This window comes from Aegilops tauschii, chromosome 5 (genome assembly GCF_002575655.3).
Source record: "Aegilops tauschii subsp. strangulata cultivar AL8/78 chromosome 5, Aet v6.0, whole genome shotgun sequence".
Taxonomy (NCBI): domain Eukaryota; kingdom Viridiplantae; phylum Streptophyta; class Magnoliopsida; order Poales; family Poaceae; genus Aegilops; species Aegilops tauschii.
The window spans coordinates 290,225,136-290,245,006 of record NC_053039.3 but is presented as its reverse complement, the minus strand read 5'-3'; the positions used below and the strand labels follow the sequence as shown (position 1 = coordinate 290,245,006).

Genomic DNA, 19,871 nt, shown 5'->3' with positions numbered 1-19,871 from the left:
CCGGATCGGAAGTAAACGTCGCTGCAGCCGTGCACGGACAATCAAGAAAATACGGCCACGTCTTGCCATCTACGGACAAATATGCAAGACCCCAATTACTGCTGCTACTGATACATGTCAAATCAGAAAGCTCTCCCAAAAGGAATCACCCATAGTTTGCGACGTGCAGACCGGGTCAAATCCAAGGAAACAACATATACTACTTCAACTAGCATTGTAGGCGCACAAACTGACTAGGATGGTACATTGGATAATTTTGGACGGGCAGAGTCCAGGTAACGTTTCCATCGATTGGATTAAAAAAAAAAAAAGGCCACGACTTGGAGGAAGACACATCTGTTGTCCGGGCGAATCCGGTGACATCCCTCTAAGTATTTTTTTAGCGTATATTTATTTTTGTCAAAAAACAATTACTTTGGTCTGTATATTTTTATGTGCAGCAAAGGTGGTGTCGTGTTGTGCCTCTGAAGTGTACGTCAGCACCATCACGCACCGACGTCTGCGCCCGCTTACTGATGGAACAGGTGTGCGTAAATCGCCACCCGTGCAGCTTAATTTACATCAACCTGCCGGAGCCGCGTTGAGCCGCCCTTGCCGCTTTGAGCCGCCGGGGTTTGTAACGCCCGGATAATTAAGCTACAGTAATCCTCTGCTAATGATGCCACGTCACCACGACTACTTTTGTTACTCGCGTTGTTTCGAAACCGGTTCAAATTCAAATTTCAAATACAAGTCAAATAATTAAATTATTCAGAAGGTAAAATAAAAATGTTGGTTTTATTGTAAATAATCACTAAGTAATTTTTAACTAAGAAAAAAATCGTTTGAGGTAATTAGGTGCTCCTGACCTATTTAAAACAGGACCAAAACAGCCCCATATAGCTCATTTCTATTAAAAATAAAATCCTGCGAAGTCTTTTAAATATCAAACCATTTGTGCAGACCAAGTATAGTACCTAGTATTTTTGGGCCAAATTTCCTATTTAACTAAAGTCATTTGGTCTTACAAATAGATCTCTAACAGAGTAAAAAAAGGACTAAAGAAAGGAAGGCAATATGTAACATAACACTGTGCACTCGGCCTGCTCGCTGCAGGAGCCGGCCCAGCCCAGCCGACATCTCCTTCTACCTCCTGTTCACCCTCGTGCCGTGGACGCAGGGCGTGCGTCCGTGACCAGGATCGCCACACGCCGTCCATCCATTGCTTCCTGGCGTCTACTAGACCCCCTCGCTCGTTCGCGCAAACCCTAGCCCACCGTTTTCCCCTCTCCATCCCTCGTTCTCTCCCTCTGCATCTCGCCGACGCTGCCGTCGCCGTGCACCGCTCGATCCCGTGGGCACTGGCACCCCCGAGCACCGAGACCTTGACTACGAGGTGCACCGCACACTGTTTCTTCCTCATGGACCACCAGCTGTAGTCGGGAAGCTCTCCTCCGCCGGATCGCCTCGCTCCACCATCATCGGCATCGCCACTACCGCTGCCTCGACCCGCAACTCCGGCGCCCCCGCGACCTCTCCAAGCACGCCCCGACCTCACTGTGAGCCCCCCCCCCCGACCGATTCCCCTCTTTTCCCCCTCGTATCCATCGCCGTAGACGTCGCACATCACACGGCCGGACTCACTGGAGCTCGTGCTCACAGCCGTTGAGTGCACCCTGACCGTCTCACGCTTGCGTCGCCCGCGCCGGCAACCCCCTCCTTGCGCGCGCACCGCGAGCCGCCGGCCCGCGCGTGGCCGTCCCTCCCGTTGCTGCCCCGCTAACTGCTGCTGCCGCTGCCACCCGCGCCTCGCCTCGCCGTGCTTCCTGTTGCTTGTCGCCGCCCGTTGCTGCGTGCGCTCGCAGCTGCTCCCACCTGCTTGCTACTTCTGCTGTTGATTCGCTGCTGCTGCTTCCAAGTTTGCTCTGCTCCTTGCCGCTACTGCTCTCTGCTCCTTGTCGCTGCTGCTCCCTCCTCCTCCTTGTAGCGTTGCTGCTTTGCTGCTACTACTGCCTACTGTTGTTGCTGCTCTGTAGTACTCATGCCGCTGTTACTGCTGGTGGCCGTGGCCACGACCATAGCCATAGCCATGGTCGTGTGTGTGTTCGTGTGTATGCACGGCTGTGCCATGACCGACCCTTATTTTTAATTAGGCTAGGCTTAGTTAGTAGTACTAGCTTAGTGCTAAGTTAGTCTAGTAGTAGATGACATGTAGGTCCCCATTAAATAAGTTAGGTTTATTTATTTGTTTAGGTAAATAGTCTAACATGTGGGCCACATCTGCCCTTTTGACTAGTCAAGTTGACTTGGTCAATTCGAATTAAACTAGATATAATAATTTCATAATATTGTTTAAAACTTTAGAAAATATTTTAAAATAATCCGTAGATTAGATGAAAATGTTTTATATATGAAAGTTGCTCAGAACGACGAGACGAATCTGAACACGCGGTCCGTTTACCTGTCAGATGCCTCTAACTATATGAACACGGAATATTCCCCCTCCGGTCATCTGTCTGACACAGGTCCGGAACCGGGAAAACATTCCCGGTTGAATTCCCCCTTCACCTATGTCGTGTAGCCATACGTTAGTTCACCCCTAACACCGCGTATTACCATGTTATGCTTTGTGATGCTATGTTTGCTTTACATTTATTGTTCTTCCCCCTCTTCTCTTCGGTAGACCCCGAGACCGATGCTGCCCCTGTGTTCGACTACGTCACCGACGACCCTCCTTCTCGTCTGAGCAACCAGGCAAGCCCCCCCTTTGATCATCCCGATATCGCCCATTCCATTCTCTCATGCTTGCATTAGATTTTGCTACTGTAATTGATTGCTCCTATTCTGATGCATAGCCTGCTTTTGTAACCTGCTTATTGTTACCTACCTGCTTATCCTAAACTGCTTAGTATAGGTTGGTTAGTGATCCATCAGTGACCCCCCACCTGGTCCTTGTTGCCCCTGCTTCATCATCGACTACTCGATCAACGTGATCGACGACCAGAGCCCGACACCTCACATCACATCACTTCCCCTTAGTTGCTCGACACTACTGGGATACTATCGAGTGCCGAGGGTGAGGCCTCATTAGCACTTCTGATGTTAACCCACTAGTGTAGTTATTCGGTCGTGGTCATCGAGGGTGATTCCGCCTTAACCACTTCCGATACGACTCTGTCGTGCAACCCCTCAAGTGTGAACCTCGAGGGTGGTCCCTCTTACGTTCACCTTGATGATTACATCGAGTGGAATTCACCGGGGGTGATTCCTCGGGTTTTCCCCTTGATGTTTGGACACACGGTTACTATGGTTACTATGACTTTACACTGAACCATGTTACTAAAGACGGGTCGACCCTGAGGGGTACCCGCGCGAGCATAATTGCGAGTGATGTGGAGTCGGGTTGACCTGGAAGGTGCCCGCGAGATAATTACGAGGCGTGGCCGGGCATTCCTAGCCCTTGCCGCAAGTCCTCGAGACGGGGCGACGGGGTCACATCTTTCGTGAGTCTCTACTTGTTACCGCGCGTTCCTAATCCACTATGATTTGGATATTTGATCCGAGGGGCCTCTGGCCTGATAGCACTAACCATCACGTGGGCATAGTATGGGCGTTCTACGTCGTATGCATCAGCCGAAGCTTAATAGACGTCATGCGACTGAGCGGCGCGCGCCGGGTTGGACTGGTAAGCTCCCGCCTTTTTTAAGGAGGTAGCTAGGTCTGCTCACCGGCCGCCCACGCAACGTGCAGGAGTTCCCGGGGCGATTGCCCATGACCCCTGGGGGCATAGGTTTAGTCCGGCGTGCTGACCTCTCTATTAAGCCTAGGTCGGGTTGCGGCGTATTGTTTGGCCGAGGCCGGGCATGACCCAGGGAAGTGTGTCCGGCTGGAGTTAATCGAGCGTGGTGGGTAAGTTGGTGCACCCCTGCAGGGAAGAAAACATCTATCGATAGCCTGTCCTACGGTAACGGACACTTGGAGTTGTATCCCGATCGATACAACTAGAACTGGATACTTGAGATGAGACTTGGATATGAGGTGATAAATGGATAGTATGGCTCTGGGATTGCTTTCTCGCAGGGAGTCGAGAAAGGATCTCTGGCCAAGATTGATAACACTTCTACTACTTTACTTTATGCTACTCTACTCCCTCCTGTTGCTGCAAGATGGTGGTTTCCAGAAGATGCTAGTCTTCGATAGGACTAGGCTCTCCCCTCTATTCTGGCATTTCTGCAGCCCAGTCCACATATACAGCCTTCCATTGATAATGTTGCATATGTAGTGTAGATTCTTGCTTCCGAGTACTTTGGATGAGTACTCACGGTTGCTTTGCTCCCCCCTTTTCCCCCTTTCTTCTTCTTTCCGGTTGATGCAACCAGATGTCGGAGCCCAGGAGCCAGATGCCACCGCCGATGCCTGCTACTACGTGGAGACCGCCGACGACCAGGAGTAGTTAGGAGGCTCCCAGGTAGGAGGCCTTGCCTTTTCGATCGTTGTTGCTTTTGTGCTAGCCTTCTTAAGGCAAACTTGTCTAACTCATGTCCGTACTCAGATATTGTTGCTTCCGCTGACTCTTGTGTATTCGAGCTTATGTATTCGAGCCCTCGAGGCCCCTGGCTTGTAATATAAAGCTTGTATTATTTTATTTTGTGTCTAGAGTTGTGTTGTGATATCTTCCCGTGAGTCCTTGATCTTGATCGTACACATTTGCGTGTATGATTAATGTACGATTGAACTGAGGGCGTAACAAGTTGGTATCAGAGCCGACTGCCTGTAGGTAGCCCCCTTTCCAACTCCTTGGTCGAAGTTGAGTCTAGTCACTGAAAAACTTTTACTAACATTGGTTGTGTGTCTTACGGGCCCACATCACTATTGGGTGGTGTTAGGATCTTTTACTTCTCGATCTTTACTCTGGGACTCTGATCTCTCTTCTATTCGGGTTAAATGATTTTGCTAACTCTAACTCTAGGTTCTCGTAAATAATTCCTCCCGGAGAGCCCCTTATTACAGATGATCGCTGCTACACCAGAAGATTTCGAAGATACTCTCCGATTTTCTCTCGAGACTTGTACCGATCGCTTTTGCAATTCCCTATCACCGATAAATCCCTCTGGATAACTACATACACCTGTCGTTCCTATTGTCATCCCCAGTTGATCTTGTTATTACAAGATGCCTTGTAATACTTTCAGGTATTTTGAGAATCCATTGTGCCTGCTACGTTGCAGCTCCTTTTCCGCCTGAATACGTGTACGAATAATTCCTCACAATTATCGGGGATTCGTTCATCCCCATTTGTTCATGTGTCTCACAAAATTCTTTGAAATACTATTTGATCTTCCGAAAATCCGCTACAACCTATTGCTCTTGGAATTCTTGCATACTTGCTTTCTGGTTAATTCCATTTGTCTAGCGATATCCATTAAAATCCTTTGGGATTAACATTCTGATCCTGTTGATTTAGCATGTGTGTGAATTCACACGATCATCAATTAATCCTTGGAAATTTTCTTTCCGGCTCAGACATTGTTCCGAATATGAGCTGGTTCTTGCCCAATCAAGATTTGATCGGGTGCACCTCTAAGTCTATTCAACTTACTCATCTTTTGATCAGAGCCTCTGCTTCTGATCCTTCGTCTTGAAATCATAATTCCTTTGTACTCAAGCATCAAATTATTCAGACGTTTCTATAAGACGATGCCTTTGCATCCCCTTCTTCGTCTGGTTGATTATCGATACTCACATCAGATCTTTTATGGACCGCCATATCCTTGGTTGGATTATCCGACAATGTCCTTCATATTCATTAAACTTGTGAGATTTTCCCTGACACATAATGCCTCTGGTAAAGTCTATCATCCGCTTTTGTCAACCATGCTCTGCTTTCGAGCTGGTGTATTTTAATCCTGAAGTTAGTGGTATATGTTCCTAAGATACCCCTATGGGTTGAACCTATGCCTTCCCTAATCCGTGTGAACTCGAAAGAGATGTGAGTCATGCTCTTCTGGTGCTTCACCAGATAAATCTTCCGCACTACAAATTCTTCGAAAACGAGGAGTGAATAAAAGGTTATGCATTGAAGAAGTGGGAGTCGACCTTGAACCTTTGTGTTCATGCCCATGGACCCGATGTAGAACTTATCATGGAAGTTGCTCGTAAAAATATTTACCCCTTGTTATAAGTTCATCTTGTATCGGTGGTTTGGTCATTCATAATCGTGGTTCCGACCATAGTTTCTCCTTAATTCCATTTCCCGGACAAGTTAAAATACTTGTCTCCTGCAAGTCATTTCACCTATCCAACCTCTAATTTGATCTACCTTCAAGTATTGCCTCATGTTATCTCGATGATGTTGTGTCATTGCACTACCTCTTGTAAATTCTTAATTGGAGTGATACTCTGTCACATCATTCCTAGCCTGATCGGCTATATCATTATCGTGCTAATTTAACTGTGCTACCTGGTCCTTCCCGGAGCACAATTTTCGACGATGAGCTAAGCTTACGTCGATTTTCCTCGTCATATCATTTCATCTCAAACAACAAGTTTGATTTCGAGCTTGTGTCAAATCCGTGGTTCTCATGGCCTTTCACTTCATCTTTCCTTGTTGTTTGTTGTCATCGCTGCTCGATGGCATCTTCCTAGAATCTCCCGACAAAATTTGTCGTGATCACCGTCAACACTATGATTTCTTCAGAGATGATGTCAATCGAATTCATGTTGGGAAATACCATCCTTGCTCTTCGATGATTGGTGATATCATCGATGACATCCTTGACTTTCTGCCAACACAGATGTGGTTGTGTTTGGTTAATCCTTACATTTCGAGATAATCTTGGAAGTGTTCCTTTGTATTTCTTGTGATCTTTAGATCCAACCCTTACTTGAAACACCATGTTATCGCCACCTCGGAGCATGACTATGTTATTCCGAATATCATTGAGAACAGTGGAAACGCAATGCTACATGTCCCTTGATCAATTATCCAAACACCGTTGTATGGGTAATATCATGATTCTTCCCTCGCCCCTTTATCTAAATGCTTTTTGAACTTGCTGCCCTATCATGTATTTCCTTCTCCGCTTTTTTTCCTGGGAAGGATGTACTCCCAATTTTTGTGTGTAAACACATTTTCCTTCCCATTGATTAATTTGAATAATCAATTAATCATTTTTCCTTTCCATTGGTTTGTTTAACCTTTCTTATGATCTGGATGATATAAGCAGAAATAATTCCCTGCTTATGAAAACACCTCGAGGTACAATTCGGTCAGTACGACCCTGTTACTAATGTTGATGACATTCCGGTACCGCACTATCCGACACGAAAAATGACCCCTCGAGTCGACGTGGTAGGGGCCTGATACCGTAGCGGTACTACTGCTGAGGACCCACCAGCGGTACTACCGCTGCGGAGCGGTACTGCCGCTTGTGACCCCTAAGCGGTACTACCGCTGGGACCATCCTAAAGCCACTTCCACGAAAACAAGTATACTCCACGGGAAACCAAAACTGCCATAACTTCTGCATATGAGCTCCGAATTGAGCAAACTCAAGCTTGTTGGAAATAAGACGACGAGTAGCATCAAAACAGCGACTAGTTATAGTAAGAAGAGGCAGGGGAGGTATGCCTAATATATAGAGGAGAGAAAACTCCAACCGAGAAGAACCGACAAAACCTCCAACATCGAAAACATCATAGAATATGCATGTTAACTCCGTTTTCGATGAACTCGAGCTTGTCATGAAGATGACCATAAGCTCCAAAACTCACAAAGAGAAGAACCAAACAAGAACCAATAAAGATGATGCAAGGATGCAATGGTTTGAGCTCTCTATGAACGATACGATCAAGCTACTGATCGAGAGCCCCCCTTGATAGTATGGCAATCGATCCTATAACCCGGTCTCCCAACTACCATCATGAGACCGGTAAAATAGAAAACCTATCAAGAGCAAACCTTTGCCTTGCACATGGTCCACTTGAGCTAGATGATGACGATCTTGACTCCCTCAAGATGGACCACCTTTCTTGATTGCGTTGGCTCGATGAAGACTAGTTGATTGCTCCCCCATACTCCACTATGGGTGAGCCACCCTTCCGCACATCTTCACAAGTCCATTGTCACCATAATGGCTTCAAGCATTTGATCTCTTCGTGATGCTTTACTTGAACTTGCCCGCTTCACTTGAACTTGCACACCACAACCTAACCCCACAAAGAACTCTCACGAAGACCATGGGTTAGTACACAAAGCGTAATTGACAATGCTTACCATACCATGGGATCGCTTGATCCCTCGGTACATCTTGTGCGCTTTGTGTGTTGATCAACTTGATTCACTCTTGACTTAGTCTTGATCAACCTTGACTCTTTCCAACTCTCTTCATTTGGATGATGTCTTGAAGGTAAACATGAATGATCACACAATCTTCTTCTTCAAGACATGCTTGCAATAAGCTCAACTCTCACATGACCAATCTTTGGATAATTCCTTAATAACACCTTGGTCACCACATAAACTCCTTGAAACCAACACATGGACTTCAAGAAATGCCTATGGACAAATCCTTCAAATATAACTCAAGGCAACCATTAGTCCATAGAGATTGTCATCAATTACCAAAACCAAACATGGGGGCATCGCATGTTCTTTCAAACGCCACGGCCGGTTCATCTGTCTGTGCCGCCTCAGATGTTGCGGTCGTCTTTACCGCCCGTCTCCCGCGGCCTGGTCTACATCAACACACCGGGCCGCACCTGTCTGCATGAGCTGTTTATTGAGTATGAGCAAGTCACTGCTTGGGAAGCCCGGTTTTCTTCCAACAAATTGGAGGCAAATTATCATGTATTATCAGCCGCCGTCTGCACTGGATGGCTCAATGGGCAGGCGCACAAGTCGCCGCCACTATAGTTTGGTTAAACTTCAAACAGCCAGTTGGAAGGGACCATTGGCCGAGTTACTAACACGGCTCATATAGGATCATTTATAACCCGCCGCAGTCACCTCAACCTTCTGTGGATTCACATCGCGCTATCAACACCAATGATATACACCTTATGCTATGGTCAATATGGAGAATCTCAAAGCCAACTCCTCGAGTCGTCTTGAGACTCGGGGGCTACAATGATATGACTCGGCAGCATTGGTCGGTTTCAATGCATTCAAGAACTCCGGGTCATCGGAGGGAAAAATAACCCGGTCCCGGAGGCTACCGCCATATTGGTAAAAAGTTTAAAGGCCGTCAGAAAATTTTCGGCTTAAAAAGAAGGATTCCGGTTTAGATCCGCTCAAGAGACTTGACATCTCCCACAAAGCACTGAAGCTCTTAAATATCCGGTTTAAAATCCGGTTCAAGGGAAATTTATCTGCCACAAAGTTTTGAAGCTCTCAAATCCGGTTCAAGGTAAATTTGTTTATCACAAAGCTTTGAAACTCTCAATATCCGGTTTTTCCGGTTCAAAAAGAATTTATCTCTCGCAAAAGTTCGAGTTCTCAGGAAAAATTAAAGGGACCAAAAAGAGTCTGTTACAAAGCACAACCCAAACATAGGTACCCTGCTTTAATGACCATTGGGAGCTGATCATATTCGAATTTAGCTTAACCCTTTAGGTGTGACCCTGATCGTATTCGAATCAGAGTCGTTAAGTATTCTCATGATCACTAGGGGGCTTCCTGTTCAAACATAGGTCGTATTCGAACCAAAGAGAACATAGCTGTCGGTACCCTCTTGATCGGCACACTGCCGAGCTCACTAGGGGCTTCTTGATCGTAGAATCATAGCTCAACCCCTTTTGGGAACCGACGTGGATCGTATTCGAATCAGCGTCGTTAAACAACTCTCAAGGTCATTTGGGGGCTTCCTGTTCAAACATAGGTCGTATTCGAACCAAAGAGAACATAGCTGTCGGTACCCTCTTGATCGGCAACGCCAAAGCCACTGGGGGCTATATGATCGTATTCGAATCTTAGCTTAACCCCTTTGGGACGGTTTTCTGATCGTATTCGAATCAGAAGCCTCAAAATTTTTGAAGTCTCTTTTTGCAAACAGTTTTTGGATTTTATTTGAAGCTCTTTTGATCATATCTAAAGTGTATATGAGTGGTTGCTATTTAACCCGGTTTGACTTTGGATGATAAGTCGCCATCATATGACAATCATAAACATTTGGAAGTCTTGATTTCTAAAGATTGGGTTATCACCCTTATTGCACAGGTCATGTAAACCGGCAGCACAAATTCAGTATCACAATGGTTATATGTGAGATATTATGACCCGCCCTGCGGTAAACCGTCAAGGGATTTTGTGATCTACCTGTGTGTAGGATAAGACTACATTTGGGTGGTTACCCGTCCTGGCTTTTGACGTTAAGTCGCCAGGGCATATGTTGTTTAATCTCTGTGCACGATTTACAGAGCTATGACTTACATAAAAGATTGAAATTGGTGTCTCAAAAGGGTTATCAATTCTTGATTTTCTCAAAGGCTATAAGCCGCCGGGTTATAAAAATTCCGGCTTACAATGGAGGCGTATTAAATTGCCATCGGCCAAGAGCCGCCGGGTATTTAAACTCCGGGTTTACTTATCAACAGTTGAGGTATTCAAAGTCGCTTTGGCGCAATGGCTATTATTTTATCAATGGATATGATTTATTCTACAATGGAAGGAATAGTTCCGAGTCGTTGCAGGCTTACGACCCGACACTTGGGGGCTACATTATTCAAATTGATATTACATCGAATATGCAAGTCCCATGTTACTGTCAGCATATACCATGGCACTTGGGGGCTAATGCAAAGTCATTGTTTGCTCAACTTATTGAAGACCCGACTCATCACATTCTAAATGAGCCGGCCCTTGGGGGCTACCAATTGCTCCTGTCGAAAATTCAAGGTACACAAGCCTTAATCCATTATATTGAAAGATCCACTACTCAGTTGGTAGAGTACAAAGCTCTTAACCTTGTGGACGTGGGTTCAAGCCCCATGGTGGAGATTACATCATATATTGTTATTATCAATGAATCATATACAAAGTCCCTGCTCATTATTATATAATGACCGGACCCTTGGGGGCTACACTGGTTGAAGTTTTTATGGGCATAAGGCAATTACAAGTCCCAGGTTGCTGCAAGCATGACAACCCGGCACTTGGGGGCTACATATGTGGAATATTCAGTTTATGACTAATGATTGAGATGAATAACCCGGTTTTCTTCAAGGTTGCAACACTTATATTGAAGCAAGTCTTAAGTTATCACTATGTTCTCCTCTTAAGATTTGGGGGCTACAGGTGATATGCATATAAGGGAGAAAAAAATCTTCAAATTCTCAGTTTGGCGCAGACCAGATCGACCCGGTGTTTGCAACAAGCATGACCCGGTGTCACCAATAATAAGGACCCGGCGTCGGCAACAGTTATGACCCGGTGTTATCAATATTTACAAGACGGTAATCTTGGCAATTATAACTAGCCAGCATCTACATCTTTAAACTAGCGGATCACCAGATGAATCTTGAGTCTAAGATGTTTATTAAGCCGGAGTTTTGGAAACCGACTCAAATGGATTATTTCGTATAATATTTCTTTATAAGAGCCAATGTCAGCAAATGGATTATGAAGCTGGCGTATTGACCCAGATATTCCAGGAGAAAATGTCAAGGACTTAAGGATGATCAGGTGCCGGCTTACAAGAATATTTAACCCGGAGCACAACCTGTCAAATTTGTTCTTCAGTTATTTTGCAGGATCAGTTTAACATGGATAAATCCAAATTAAACTGGGGGCTAATGTCGGGGATATATCCCGCGGTATGACCCGGCCGGAATTGGCGACTCACTGGTGACCCGCCCGGAGCTTGGCGATTCACAGATAACCTGCCCGATCTTGGCGACTCATTAGTAACCCGGCGGGCGGGTCAGATGGACAACAAGGCCCAAAGCCCAGAAGGCCGGCTCACGTTATGATGGGCCGGATTAAGAGGAAAGGGATGGCGAATATTTCCTTTATGAGGAAGCAAGACCCGGACTTGTAATCAACTTGTAAGAGAAGATAGACTAGTCCTAGTCCTACTAGGACTCCACATGTAACCCGCCCCTCTAACTTATATAAGGAGGGGCAGGGCACTCCAAAGAGGGACAAGCAAGAAGAAACAATCTCTAGGGCTAGACACAACTAGGAGAGCCGGTTTACGGCGACTCCCTCATGAGCATAATGAGACCTAGCCACAAACAGCATGTAGGGCTATTACCGGATGATATTTCCCGGGGCCCGAAGCTGTCTAAATCCTTGTCTTGTGTGTTGATCCGCCTTGCGTATCTCGATTCCGACCAACCCCTTCAAGCTACCGCATAGATGCGTTGGCCTCACGACTAAGTCCTCACACTAGGACATCTGCCGTGACAAATCCACGACATACCGCCTGTCAGATTGATCCCATCTCCTCCTCTCGCACAACGACAAAGGGGATGATCGCTGGCGCTGTCGATGTGGTGTGCGAGCTCCTCCTCCTTTCGCATGGCAACAAAGGGAAGTGTCGCTGACGTCGTCGATGTGGGGAACCGCAGGGAGCGAGTGGAGCGCGTCTCACTAGTAAGGCAATAAGAGCATCTTGATACGTCCATTTTGCATCATGTTTTCTTACTGCTATTTACAATGTTTGTATCCATAATAATGCTTTTTGGAGTAATTCTAATGCCTTTTATCTCATAATGTGCAAGGAACACACAAAGAGGAAGAATTCCGGCAGCTGAAAATCTGGACCTGGAAAAGCTACGTCAGGCCACCTATTCTGCACAACTCCAAATGAGTTGAAACTTCACGGAGATTTTGTATGGATTATTTAAGAAATACTGGAGCCAATAAACACCAGAGGGGGGCCACCAGGTGGGCACAACCCACCTGGGCACGTCAGGCCCCCCTGGCGCGCCCTGGTGGGTTGTGGCCTCCTCGGCCCACCTCCGGTGCCCATCTTTTGGTATATAAGTCATCTTGACCTAGGAAAAATAAAGGGGAGGCTTTCGGGACGAAGCGCCGCCGTCTCGAGGCGGAACTTGGACATGAGCACTTTTGCCCTCCGATGGAGCGATTCTGCCAGAGGAACTTCCCCCCTAGAGGGGGAAATCATCGTCATCATCATCACCAACAACTCTTCCATCTTGGGGAGGGAAATCTCCATCAACATCTTCACCAGCACCATCTCATCTCAAACCCTAATTCATCTCTTGTATTCAATCTTGTTACCGGAACTATAGCTTGTTGCCGGGGGTGACTAGTAGTGTTGATTACATCTTGTAGTTGATTACTATATGGGTATTAATACCCCTCTGATCTTGAGCATGTTTATTGTTTGTGAGTAGTTACCTTTGTTCTTGAGGTCACGTGATAAATCATGTTGCAAGTAATCATGTGAATTTGATATGTGTTTGATATTTTGATACTGTGTATGTTGTGATTCCCTTAGTGGTGCCATGTGAACGTCGACTACATGACACTTCACCATATTTGGGCCTAAAGGAATGCATTGTGGAGTAATAAACAGATGGTGGGTTGCGAGAGTGACAGAAACTTAAACCCCAGTTTATGCACCACTCAGTAAGGGACCGATTGGATCCTAGAATTTAATTGAAAAATAGTATAACACAGCTACCTACGAGCCTCCACGACGTTTCGAGTCTCTTAGCCGTCGGATCGCTGTAATGTACGATCTAGATCACTTCTCGGTCGTCTCCAAATCGTTGACGCGCTCCAGAAGTCGTTTCGCGGGCTGCTGCTTCACAGAATGAGCGTCCGTTTCTCTCAATGATCGGGCCATCAAAGGCCCAAGTCGAGTTGAAGCAATTCCACTCCCACGGGCCACAAGTCGTCCAGTTTGTTGCGAGCGCTATCCCCTCACCTGCTTTGTTCCTTGACTTCCTTCGCCCACGCCGCCGCCGTTCCATCGTCTGCGATGCGTCGCCGCTGTCCTCCGTCCCGTCGGCGAGCTTCTGCTGCGCGTCTGCCTCCGCATCGGTGCCCTCCACTCGCCCTGTTCTCTTCCTCTGCAGGCCCCTTTAATGTCGTGTCTTGCAGCTTTCCTCCATTGCGGCTGCGCCGGCCGCCCATGCCGTCGACTTCTCGCCAGCCGTCCTCCTCCTGCATACGCCTCCATGTCCTTGCAGCTGTACCGCGTGTTCATCCCCATTCCGTAACTGAAGCTGAAACTGCCCCTGTAATTGACCTGATAAAGGTCCATTGTCTACCTCCTGTATGCCTCTATCCTCTATTTTGTGAATCCCCTTGGCACCGATCATTGAGAGACACATGGAGAGGTAAAACTTAATCAGTTAGGTTGTTATGTGTGTTGAATTATTAGCTTGGTCAATAAGAAAGCTAATTGAAACTCAGTTTCTTCGGGATGCAAGATAATTACTGGTTGAAATCGCTTTCCTAAGAAAGTAATCAATATACGGCATTGGTCGAACAAAATGAGCAGCAAGCCAGCAACGACCCAATACCCCAGGAGTGATTTTTGTTGTTCTTGATGGGCCACTTATTTTATCAAACCATTGTTGGTATAGGAGGATAATTTACTATGATTCAGTTGCTAAGAATGCTCTGATGTGTAGTTGACGTGGGAAGACAAGTTTGTTTAACAAAAGGACAAGATTCTGGTAATCTGGTAATAATACACCCCCATTTAAATAGATTGCATTTTCTGTATTACGTCTGCATGTCTCATTAGTTTCAAGTACTTTCGTCAGCTTGCTATTTTTTCATGAGCTCATGATAGTCTGAAGAATCAGTAGTTTACTACTACTATCTGTTAGTCTATTTATCTTTGATTATTTTTCAATAGAACCAACATTTTACATTCTCATATGTATGAGGATTTGCGTCTGCCCACTTTGCAGGAAGTATGAAATGCACCGAACGCCAACATAGCAGAACCTGTATTCCATAGGGTTCAGGATGGTCTAACAAGGTAGATTATTTTGTAAAATATTCGTGCTGAAGTTGCTGGATATGGAAGCACATTGTTTTGTTGACCATAGAACATGACTTATTTTTATTTTATCTCCTAAGCCCGAGGCTTTGAGCTCCACGGAAACTATTTCTATGGTGAAAACTGAAAAGAGTGAGAAGTCAGCCCTTGGAGACATGGAACACACATAAATTATTTGAAGATCATATTATTCGGGAGACCAATAATAGTTATGTCAATCTGCCTCGATTATTATGTGAGAAACCCTTACTTTCCCCCAATCCATCAAATTTAGGAATCTAGCTACAAAATGTGATCTCTTTATGGTCAGTGGAGCTTTATCGCAATCTTTATGAGATTAATTTATAACTTTTAGTTTCAGAGATCAACTTTCTATTTATCATGAGCTAATAGGGAAAAGCTACAGAAAGCTGAATATGGCGTTCATGTTTATTTCATTTTTTCCTTTCTTTAAATTGTCATCTTTACAATCATTTCTTCAATCGTACATTTTTAGGACTTGCTGTTTAAAATATTGCTTCTAATTTTGTGGTGGTTTGATCGCACGATGCTGCTCACTACGGTCAGATAAGAATGATGTTTGTCCTTTTCAGGAGTACTTGGGTATTATGACTTAATGTTGCACGGCCACTCTATTGTCATACATGAGATACATGGGATTTATAAACATATGTTCTGGCTAGGCAGAACAAAGTTTGATTGTTCCAAGTGGTACAAATAACTAGATTTTTTCAAGATATTTCTATAATTCTTTTGTCATGATGCCCTACTGTTTTTTTAACTTAAGATGGCGGGCGCGGCAACGCGCGCTTTTATGGTCTAGTGCTATGGTTAGAATTTATTCTTAATACTTTTCTCGTAGTTGCGGATGCTTGTGGAAGGGTTAATCATAAGTAGGATGTTTGTTCATGTAAGAACAACACCTAAGCATCGGTCCACCCACATATCAAATTATCAAAGTAGCGAACACAAATCAAACCAACATGATGAAAGTGACTAGATGAAATTCCCGTGTATCCTCAAGAACACTTTGCTTATTTAAGAGACCGTTTTGGCCCGTCCTTTGCCTCAAAAGGATTGGGCTACCTTGCTGCATACTTGTTACTATTATCGTTACTTGCTCGTTACAAATTACCTTGCTATCAAACTACTCGCTACTTACAATTTCAGCACTTGCAGACATTACCTTACTGAAAACTACTTGTCATTTCCTTCTGCTCCTCGTTGGGTTCGACACTCTTACTTATCGAAAAGAGCTACAATTGACCCCCTATACTTGTGGGTCATCACATCTCCAGCCGCGCCCCCAATAGGCCCCCCCAGGCCCCTTCTTTGGCGCCGGCGCCTAAAAAAGGGCCAAGCCGCACCCCCAGGAGCCCTTTTTCGCCGGTTAGGCCCGAAACTGGCGTCGGCGGACTCAGGCCGAACTCGGCGCGCTGGGGGTGCCCGAGGGTGCCGGGGCAATCGTTTTTGGCGCGAAAGAACGGTGGACCCGCTGAGTCAGCGACCCCCGAGCCTCGTCGTCCTCATCGCCTCAGTTTCCCGCGGGGAATCAATGCCAAGGCTGTCGCCGGTCAGCCTTTCATTGATTCCTCACGGGCGGCGCGGTGCAGCGACGCGCCCCCTCCCGCCACGCGTACACACGCGTTGCCGCCCCCAGCCGCTATAAAAGCCGCCCCCTCCCTCGCCGGTGGAATCACCTCGCCCGCAGCCCTCCTTCTCTCGCCGCTGACGCCCTCTCTCCCCGTCTAGCCACCGCGTGCACGCACACCCCGATGGGTGAACGGTTCCCTGGCGACGCGGCGGCGGCCAATGGTTTCGGCCGCCTCTCTCTCCACGAGTGGGAAGCTCACCTCCTCCACGAGGCGAATTACCCGGCGCCCCCTGACATGTGCGCGCCGGGGCGGTGGAGGCTCAACGGCGGGGGCGTCTCAGTCCCCATGTGCCCGACGTCGAGCACCCCACATACTTCCACAGCGAGATCGAGCGTGTGCGGGCCTCCCTCACGGAGGAGGACCGCGCCCTCCCGGAGTACGACCCCGACAACCATGAGGCGTGGACGGCGTACTTCAAACGCCGGCAAGTGGAGCGGCTCGCCTCCGTCAACAACGCGCCGGTAGTCAGGGGCCGCAACAACAGCGACGGACGCCGCCTGTGGTGGGGCGCCCCCGGTTGCACGCTGCACGCTATCCTCGAGTACCTCGAGGGCGGCAACGATCTGCCGCTGTAGTACCCAACAGCCCCGGCCCCTTGTCGGAGTGTCAGCCCGTGGCTGTCGCGGCGAATGCTGGGCGGGTCTTCCTCCTCCTCCTCCTCCTCCCGATCCTCCTCGCACTCCTCTGGGTCGCCGACGCTCGTCAGCGTCAAGCCCCGAGCCCGTGGAAACGCCGCTCGGCCGGCGCACCCGCAGCGCCGACATCGTCATCAACGAGGCCGTGCCTCCTCCTCGGCTCCTCCCCGCCTCGTCAGGCCGAAGACGGAGCCGGGGCTCGCCGCCGTGAAGAGCGAGCCCGATGACGCGCTCGACGACGAGGCGGCCATGAAGTGGGCGCGGGAAGATTGGGCGTGGCTGGAGATGGAGCGCTAGCGCCGCGCCCTGGAGGAGATCGCCGCGCGCCGCCGTGGGCGCGACGAGGGCGGGGTCATTGTGCTTGAGGACAGCGACGACGATGCGCCGCCGCCGACCAAACCAATCTGCCAGGGTGACCCCTGTCAGGGGTCCAGCAGGGACGGCCGCGTGAAGAAGGAGAAGGACGACGACGACGGCGACTATGCCGTGTTCAGCGAGTTCTTCGGCCTTTAGGCGCGGCCCTTTTGTTTTTCTTTAGTTAAATTTATGTTTTCTATGTAAAAAAATTGTCAAATGCCTAAATATATGTCGTGTTTGCCGAATTTATGGCGTGTTTGCCGAATCTATGCCCCTGTTTTGCCGAATTTTGACTGAATATCATTTTCAAAAAGTTTAAAAAAGGGCGTCTGGGGGCGACCCTGAGAGCGGCGACTAGGAACCCGATCACCCCAACGCGCCGGTTCGCCCCCAAGCGGCGCTTTTTCTAGCCCCTAGGGGGGCGAACGGCTGGAGATGCTTTAAGGTTCGATATGGTAGGCGGTCGCATTGAAGCCCCAATTCAAGGAACAACCTTTGAAGATGAGTTCCAAGATTCGTGCATGAATGATCTGAAACTTTCAAAATCCTATGAGATTTTTAGCATTTAGGAAGAAAAAAGGGCTTAGTACCGCAAAAGTTATATTGAGTACTGTGTGAACAAGTCAACAATTTTTAGATGCCTACGCAGTCGACGGTAAAGTTTTCTTTCACGGAAAGAACATTGCATCACTAAAAGGCCTGAAATATACCTCGAAAAATGCGACAATCAGTGCCAAATCTAAGAATTGAACTCTTGATTCCACCATAAGAAATCTAACCAGCTCTCACTTCACGTGGACAAGTCAAGAATTAAACATGTGACGAATAGCTAATTTCCTAGACCTAATAATTACTTGTGCCTTGTGCGAGACCAATCTTGACTTCCGACATATAATTAGCAAACACATGCCCGCTGTTCTCTGGCCATTCGTCTCCACTCCATGTTTAATTCCCCGACATTCCCTCGCAACCTCTCTTACCAAACCGAAACAGCGCCCATATTATAACCAACGGCCTCGTCCCTTCCACGCACGGCCTAACCCCCCCCCCCCCCCCCCCCCCCCCCCCCCCCCCACGCCGGTCTCTCGCTCAGAGCTCCCGCCGCGGCCGGCCGGAGGGACGTCGTCGATATCAATCCCTAACTCGCTAGCTGCGCATACATCGTACGCACGTACCTAGCTTAACAATAATCATGCCATGGGGAAGCGCAGCGCCCCCCGCTACCCGGAGGACGAGAACAAAGGCGGCGGCGTGTGCTGCTGCTTGTGCGGCTGCTGCTGCTTCCTCTTAGTCCTCGTTGCATTATTTGTCGGCTCGTCGGTCTACCTCGTCTACACCTTGAAGCCCAAGGCGCCGTCCTACTCCGTGAGCAAGATGGCCGTCTCGAAGTTCGACTTCAGCTCCTCCGACCTCACGCTCTACACTAAGCTCGTCGCCACCGTCCGCGCCGAGAACCCCAACGACAAGATCGGCATCAAGTACGCGGACGGCTCCCGCACCGTCGTCTCCTACCGCGGCACGCCGCTGTGCTCCGGCAAACTCCCCACCTTCTTCCAGGGCCACAACAACGTCACCATGCTGGAGATCTCCATGGAGGGGCGCCACGGGTTCGGGTCCGGCCTGCAGGAGGCGCTGGAGGAGAGCGAGAAGGCCGGCAACGTGCCGCTCGACGTGTACGTCACCGTGCCGGTGCAGCTGCTGCTGGATACCTACGACTTGCCGCAGCTCAAGGTGAACGTGCACGCGGCTCTCGTCGTCGACAGCATATCGCCCAAGAAGCCGCCTACCATCAAGTCGGCCACTTACCAGGGCAACGTAGAGTACTGATGTGGTACTCAATTACCGGAGGGCTGGGTTAATTAACTACTCAAGCAGGAATTAACCTTTTACTCTTCGACATATTCGTTGGTTGATTGTCCAGTGGAGCTGGGGAGGAATGTATACACATGTTTGTACTGTGATGTAACCTCTAATTAACGCTGTAGTCAAATGGGTTCCAAATCATATTATTTGATTTGTTTCGTCAACGTGGATTTCCCACGTGGAGTGGACGTCCAAGGATTATCTAATGATCCTGAGCATCTCGAGATTTGTGGGATCCTTTCTCGTATATTTTTTGACAAAATCTATGAAACACACGCATTACTAGAATCTGAAACTTTTCCTGGTGCCGGATATTTCCCGAGTGCATTTTCTCGAGCACTAAGAAATTGGGTCTATGTTTGACAAAATCTATGAAGCACACGTGTTTGGTTGCCCGG

At 47.7% G+C, this 19,871-nt stretch overlaps 1 protein-coding gene and 1 long non-coding RNA gene across 3 annotated transcripts; both read left to right on the top strand.

The window, feature by feature from the left end:
- Window positions 1-13,841: 13,841 nt before the first annotated feature.
- Window positions 13,842-16,255, top strand: LOC109741577 (uncharacterized). 2 transcript variants are annotated; one of them, XR_005757145.3, is made up of 4 exons: window positions 13,842-14,639; window positions 14,872-14,942; window positions 15,044-15,198; window positions 15,557-16,255. It is a non-coding gene; the product is annotated as an uncharacterized lncRNA (long non-coding RNA). The 2 variants fall into 2 exon arrangements; XR_002227626.4 differs by lacking the exon at window positions 15,557-16,255 and having other exon boundaries at window positions 15,044-15,369.
- Window positions 16,256-18,807: 2,552 nt separating this feature from the next.
- Window positions 18,808-19,616, top strand: LOC109741571 (NDR1/HIN1-like protein 6). Its single transcript, XM_020300661.2, has one exon. The coding sequence runs from the start codon at window positions 18,808-18,810 to the stop codon at window positions 19,435-19,437; it is 630 nt and encodes a 209-aa protein (XP_020156250.1). The 3' UTR covers window positions 19,438-19,616.
- The last annotated feature ends 255 nt before the right edge of the window (window positions 19,617-19,871 follow it).

Excerpts from the sequence above, each read along its gene's own strand:
- LOC109741571 (XM_020300661.2), top strand. The coding sequence starts at position 18,808 with ATGGGGAAGCGCAGCGCCCCCCGCTACCCGGAGGACGAGAACAAAGGC.